We start from the raw sequence: 7,500 nt of genomic DNA, 5'->3' as shown, positions 1-7,500 counted from the left end.
TTAAGCTGATTTTGTTGTTAGTTTTTATTGTTTTGCAAAGAAGTGAAATTGTTTCTTGGATATGCTTATGAAATAAATGCCAAATATTTGTGAATATTTTTACATAATACAAAAGAAGTTGTTTTGGAAACTTTTTCACACAATTTTCACCTTAGTGAATTTAGCGGTACCCTATTAAATCCTTACCCCATATTTAAAATAAATTTTGAAAAAAATTGGTGAATTGCATGAAAGGATAAGGGGGACATGGTCGAGATGTGAAGAGTGCAAAACTAGTGATGAATTTGATTGTCAAGCATTTTTATTTTGTAGAAAAAATGGGAGAGGAATGAAGCATAATTCAGAAGCCTTGCAAGAAAGGAGGGAGTAATAGTGCGGGGTAATGGTCCGGCAGAAATGTTAGAATAAAAGCAAAAGAAGGTATTCAAGATAAGGTGAATGGTACATTAGACAATGGGGTTTTACATACTATTGCTGATGCTTCTGTGAAGAGAAATGAAGCTGATGTGTGTCAAAACACTTTCAGAGCTTTTAATAATGAAATCATCCTTCATGACGCAATCAAAGGAAGGGTGTGCCAATGACGGCATCTTTAATCTGAAGACTCTGTTCTTAAGGAAAATGAATTTGTGCCAAAAGAAATGTTCAATAACTTTGAGGATAATTTGCAAATTGTATAATGTACAGAATAGTTTATTTTTATGTTTATATAAAATATCTAGGGATTAAAAGGTTAGTAAAAAGTTATCTTTATGTATGCACAGCCTATAGCTGTGAATGTTGCTAGTGTAATGTTATGAGATATACAGTAGTATTTTTTGTAATGAAGTTGTTCATTTAATGATTCAACCCATGTAATAGCTGTTATGGTTAGCATTGCTTTTCTATAGTCAGTTACAGAGGTTAAAATTAGCATTAGAAAGAATTGAAAAACAAATATGCAATTCATGCGTTAAGATATGTGGGACACCTGTTGTATAGGTAAGTATATCAAGTAGAATATCCTGAGATGATGTTGACGAGAAAGGAACAACAGAAAGCCGAAATGACTGGAAAACAGACCGACTATGGACCCAGCTACGTCAAATGCATCCAGTCTTGGCCTTTGAAAGGTGTGGGAGACAAAGGTGGACTTCTCCCTTATCTCTCCTCCCAAGTTCAAATGCTGCCTCTCCCTCTTCAAGAGAATGTTTCTTACTTGCTCATTAAACAATACTTTTTGGACATTATATGCATATTCCCCCACTTATGCCACACAGTCCCTTTTTTATGAAATATTCAAATGCCGTACTATCAATTGCTTGTTATACACTGCTAGTAGCTAGATATGCTATGTAGTTTATTATTGCATTGTAATCTTATTGATATAATTATTTCTTGGAACAGACACAAGAAGCATAGAGACTATCCATCTTATATTTTTTTTTTCTTATTAAGGAAAAGTTCTTAATCATCCCTTTGAGGTTACTGAAACATTTATATTTTTATCTGGTATCTAGAAAAAATAATTTCACAATCATCCCCTAAACCTAAAAATATGTTTTCAGATGGCCATATTAGCAGCTTTTGTCCTATTATATCCTATAATAGGACAGTACAATATAGTATTGTATGTTACTGTTATATAAATACCCTTACCGTAGTTGCTAAATTTTTGTCTAAATAAATGTGCACCATAGTTTTGAAATATTTCTGAGTGCCCTGATTTATAATCCAATAATTAATATGTATTCAGAATCATAGGTACACTGTTACTTGTACAGTACAAAGCAGATTGAAAGACCTCCAGTAGTCATATCTGTTTTTTTACAAATCTAAACACAGTGCTGAAGTATTTAGAGGGTTTACACTTTGAACTTTTGAAAAAAGCTTTAGCTTATGGTCTCATGGGTACAATTTATTTCTGTTGCTTTGCCATTGGAAAACAAAATGGTGAATTGCAAGCAACAACTTTTAAAGAAGGCTTTGGTAATCATAAGATTATTTTCTCTTTTGCTGAGTTCCGAGTTAAAAGTAAGTTTAAGACTAAAAGTTTGCCATATTTTTAAAATTTTCCTTCTTACAAAAGATGGTATTTGCTAATTCCTTATTATTTGGACGATTCTATTGGCATTAAAGATAACGTGCCTATTTTTTTGTGGCATTAGAATTACAACATGACCTTTGTTCAAGAATCCTGTCATTCAATAACACTGTTTGGTCATGGAGCTTATAAAGAATTTTATCCAAATCTATTTAAAGACTTAGAAATCAGATTTCATGATAAAAGTAGCCTACAGCTGAATCTAAGGTGAAATTTTTGATGCTAGAATCTTTAATTTGGACAATGGTTTTAGAGACACCTCAGTGAATCATAAGTTTTCTTTGGTAGCATTACTTGATGTAATTATGATTTGTTGAAATATGAATCATTATGACACTGTAATGAAGTTTGCAATTAAACTTTATAAGAATATCTTGTAACTACAGTAGTTCCCCTACATTTCCATGAATATAAGTGGTGATATTCTATGATTTAGAGATAATAGTAGTATTGGCAGATTTCCTTAGCTAACCTGTCATTAAATGGCTTTGAAAATTGAAATACTTTTTAAAATACAGGTGCTTCATAATTTGCTTGATTCTTTGTCTGGTGTTAATGGTTGAATCTTCTTATTAATTTTGTATTTTTGGCTATTTGCTGACGCTAGTCATCATGTGTGGTGTGATTTTAGAACTCACTTTTCATCTTTATTATTATTATTATTATTATTACTATCCAAGCTACAACCCTAGTTGGAAAAGCAAGATGCTATAAGCCCAGGGGCTCCAACAGGGAAAAATAGCCCAGTGAGGAAAGGAAATAAATGAAGAGAACAAATTAACAATAAATCATTCTAAAACAAGTAGCACCGTCAAAACAGACATGTCATATATAAACTATTAACAACATCAAAAACAAATATGTCATAAATAAACTATAAAAAGACTCATGTCCGCCTGGTCAACAAAAAAGCATTTGCTCCAACTTTGAACTTTTGAAGTTCTACTGATTCAACCACCCGATTAGGAAGATCATTCCACAACTTGGTAACAGCTGGAATAAAACTTCTAGAATACTGCGTAGTATTGAGTCTCGTGATGAAGAAGGCCTGGCTATTAGAATTAACTGCCTGCCTAGTATTACGAACAGGATAGAATTGTCCAGGGAGATCTGAATGTTAAGGATGGTCAGAGTTATGAAAAATCTTATGCAACATGCATAATGAACTAATTGAACGACGGTGCCAGAGATTAATATCTAGATCAGGAATAAGAAATTTAATCGACCGTAAGTTTCTGTCCAACAAATTAAGATGAGAATCAGCAGCTGAAGACCAGACAGGAGAACAATACTCAAAACAAGGTAGAATGAAAGAATTAAAACACTTCTTCAGAATAGATTGATCACCGAAAATCTTTCAATAAGCCTATTTTTTGTGCAATTGAAGAAGACAGAGACCTTATATGTTTCTCAAAAGTAAATTTACTGTCGAGAATCACACCTAAAATTTTGAAAGAGTCATACATATTTAAAGAAACATTATCAATACTGAGATCCGGATGTTGAGGAGCCACCGTCCTTGACCTACTTACAATCATACTTTGAGTTTTGTTAGGATTCAACTTCATACCCCATAATTTGCACCATGCACTAATTCTAGCTAAATCTCTATTAAGGGATTCACCAACCCTAGATCTACATTCAGGGGATGGAATTGATGCAGAGAGAGTAACATCATCTGCATATGCAACAAGCTTGTTTTCAAGGCCAAACCACATGTCATGTGTATATAGTATGAAAAATAATGGGCCAAGAACACTACCCTGTGGAACACCGGATATCACATTCCTATAATCACTATGGTGCCCATCAACAACAACTCTTTGAGATCTATTACTTAAAAAATCAATAATAATGCTAAGAAACGACCCACCCACTCCCAACTGTTTCAGTTTGAAAACAAGGGCCTCATGATTAACACGGTCAAAGGCAGCACTAAAATCAAGGCCAATCATACGAACTTCCCGACCATAGAATAAAGGTAAAGTTTGGTGAGAGAGGTGAACTGACCCAACAACCTATGTTGTCCGGTTACTTTAACTGAAAAAGATGTGTATTAACCACCCTTCTGGTTTGTGATTTTTGTATGAATTGTGCAGTAGCTGAGAGAGTTTTATTCTAGATACCAGATTTGAATTTAAATGCTTTTCCTTTTGGAAACATCCTGATGTTCATGGCAGAACCCTACATATTTTGCATTGCCCCATTGTTTTGTCATTATCATTATTTTTTGCTAATCTTTTCAGTATAGCTTTTCAGTATAGCTCAAGTGTTTTAAATGGTACTTTATCTTTGTCCCATATATAATTGGTACTATAATTCTTTTTTGTAACTTGAAGAAAACAATTGCAAGATTCACCATTAGACAGTTGGTTTAATAGTGAAATGGCTTCAAATTCAATTTGTCATATGACATCAAAATATAAATAAGCCATATGCATGGCATTGAATGTTCCACTTGAGGGGAGGAGTCTTGTGTAATGAGAGGAAGTAATTAAGAGGAATCTGCAAACCCCTTTCATTGACGGTGAAAGAAAAGAAAATGGAGTGTGGCGATTTCCCTCTTGATCAAGCACCTTGTAATCCATGGCACTGTTGTTACAATGAGACATGCATGCTGCTCATACTATTGCTACTGCTGTACAAATGTTGCCACTAGTGGCTGTGATGACTAGTACCACCACCACTTGTACTACTACTACTACTACTATTATTACTGCTACTACCACCACCACTACTGCTGGACTGTTACTCATTGTTCTGTTACTGCACTATTGGCCATGGGCCACCAAGAAGTCTGGTTAATGACACTTTAACTGCTTCTTTTTACAGCTCTTCCAGACCTTAGTCTTGCCTACTCTTATAAACATCAATAAACTTGACATAAATTTTGTATGTACTGTACCTGTATGCACTGGTAATTGTGACGCTCTTCATGTTTGACTGTTATAGTCTCTGTTGTATCTTTCAGCATTTACTAAGTGTCTTCATTTCTAAAAGAATAGATACCTCAGTTTCACATGTCTTAAAGAAATATAATACATCATTGTGAAATGTAAATATTTTCTATTTACTTTAACTTTTAAAAAGTATATCCTGGTATACATATGCAGGTTTTATATATATTTATACATTACTGCTTTTTGTATATTTTTCACTTTATTGACAATATATCCTCAAACATACACCCTTGATCTTCTGATCAATGGAATTAGGCAATGTTAGTTCAGGTCCCCATTTAAATAGGTTATCAATGTGAAACCTAGTTTGTTAATACACAAATCATATAGGTCTCCCAAGCCTCAGATTATAAGCAGAAAAGTAACACTTTTTTTCCCATAAGTATAGAGGCTTGAGAAAAAGAAGTCAGTAGTAATTTCAACATTTATGAGGTAATAATATAAATAAATTGCTACATACACATATGATTGAAGGCATATAAGGAAATACTTATATGCACACCTATACTTTGAATCAGGTAGTGGGTTGATTATATTCTTTTATAAGGCTCAGCCACTTTATTCCCACCATAAACCGTACCTGCTTTTAAGAATCATAGTAAAGGAAAGAGATAAAAGTAAAAGAAGGGACATTAATGAATAACAGGATGACACAAGAGAAAGAGGTGCATATAGATAGGTACTTTACAAATCATTATTTTCCATCAAAGACCATTTTTATTCTCCTTAAGGGTTATTGGGTATCAATTACTGCTACTCAGCCAACATGAACTACTACTGTACAGTGAAATTTACTACAACTAAACACACACACACACACATATATATATATATATATATATATATATATATATATAATATATATATATACAGTATATATATATATATATACAGTATATATATATATATATATATATATATATATATATATATATATATATATATATATATATATATACAGTGCACATGTATAAATATAAAATTATAGTGCAGATATAGTAGAAATATGAAATGAAGACATTACAGTATTCCCTTTACTGTTTATGACTTAGAACCTTACTCTTCTTTTACTGTGACTTTTTTAACATTTGTATAAATTGCGCTATATACTTAGTAAAATATATTAGAAAGCGACAACATAAATTGTTTTTAACCAAAACCAATATTATTTTCTTGAACATTGTGTGTGAGAAGTGGAAAATCAAGTTTTGTTGAGGGGTTTTCAAAAGTAATGGTTTAATCACTGGTCCTTTAATATTCCATTTATTCAAAAAGATCAAATAACTCCCTTCAACATTACAGAATATGTGTAGGTAAATTCATTTCACTGTTAAAATCTAAATTGATTTTGAGAGTTAAACGCTGTAACTATCGCTTTATTGCTTTTCACATGTATGATTTGCAGTCCTTATAAAGTAAAAATATTCTTCTTGATAAGTCATAGAAATGTCTAAAACTGACCTTTTACTATGATGTTTATGTAATTCTGAGGATTTTACTCTTAAAAAATCTAGATTTTCTACCACCTCACTCGTTATTTGATTGATTTTTCATCAATCTATGGATTTTTTTTGTCTTACGTTATGTGTGTTGCTTTACCTATTCCAGATCCGGAAACAGGGCTCTACAACTTTGAGTGTAAGTTTATAATCCCCACCACAACCCTCTTGATCTACTACTACCACCACCTCTACCACCACCATCACCATGGCACTATATGGCACCAATCCATTCCATCCCTACAGTGTGTAGCTGCCTGCTCAGCATGCTTTCCACCTCTCTAACACAGGATAAGATGCCCCTGGCAGCCTTTTCCTTCTTGCTATTTTTCTTTCTCTCAAGTTCTGGCTTCCTTCTTTTAACTCTTATATCTAAAGAGATTCTGTACCCACTTTGGCACCATCTGTATTGGTGAAGTGATTCCTAATCAACTCAAGTGCCAGCATTTACAGCTTAGGCTATTTCAGCTTGCTAACATTTTACAAATAGGCAAAACATGTTAACCATTCACCCATGTTTGTATGTGTGGTATGATTTTTTATTGGTGATTTTCTTTGACTTTACAAGAATCGTGCACTAAAATCTAGGTAACTTTTTATATAGTGCGTAGTTACAAAAAAATGTACATTACACTTTGTGCTGTGTTTAACATTGCTGGATATTTTTAAGGGAATGCCATTACCCTTTGATAAGGGATACAGTACTTTGAAATTATGTGCATAATATTTTGCATGTTCATGTGTGGTTGTGATTATTAGTTATATTTCTTTATTGTGTTTTTTCAGCAATTCCCTGTACAATACTTTATTCTAAAAGAATGTTCAGGAAGATTTGTAACTTATATCTTCTTAAATTTTAAAACTCTGAAAATAGTTTAAGGAGAGTAATTATGAATTTAAATTTTGTATACAGTTTGATGAAATACTAATTAACTTTAGATATTTATGTGGGATGGCC

General features: G+C 32.7%; 1 protein-coding gene across 3 annotated transcripts in view; it reads left to right on the top strand.

The window, feature by feature from the left end:
* Positions 1-7,500, top strand: part of LOC137654700 (integrin alpha-3-like) — a 360,316-nt gene that overhangs the window by 126,583 nt on the left and 226,233 nt on the right. The window contains exon 3 of one of the 3 annotated variants that reach the window (XM_068388593.1): positions 6,652-6,681. The exons of the other annotated variants lie outside the window; for them this stretch is intronic. Within the exon in view, the coding sequence (XP_068244694.1) occupies positions 6,652-6,681 (30 nt within the window). The remainder of the gene's footprint in view (positions 1-6,651; positions 6,682-7,500) is intronic. 3 annotated transcript variants of the gene reach the window in all.

The sequence above is a fragment of the Palaemon carinicauda genome, chromosome 15 (genome assembly GCF_036898095.1).
Source record: "Palaemon carinicauda isolate YSFRI2023 chromosome 15, ASM3689809v2, whole genome shotgun sequence".
NCBI lineage: Eukaryota > Metazoa > Arthropoda > Malacostraca > Decapoda > Palaemonidae > Palaemon > Palaemon carinicauda.
This window is presented reverse-complemented; position numbering and strand designations above follow the sequence as displayed.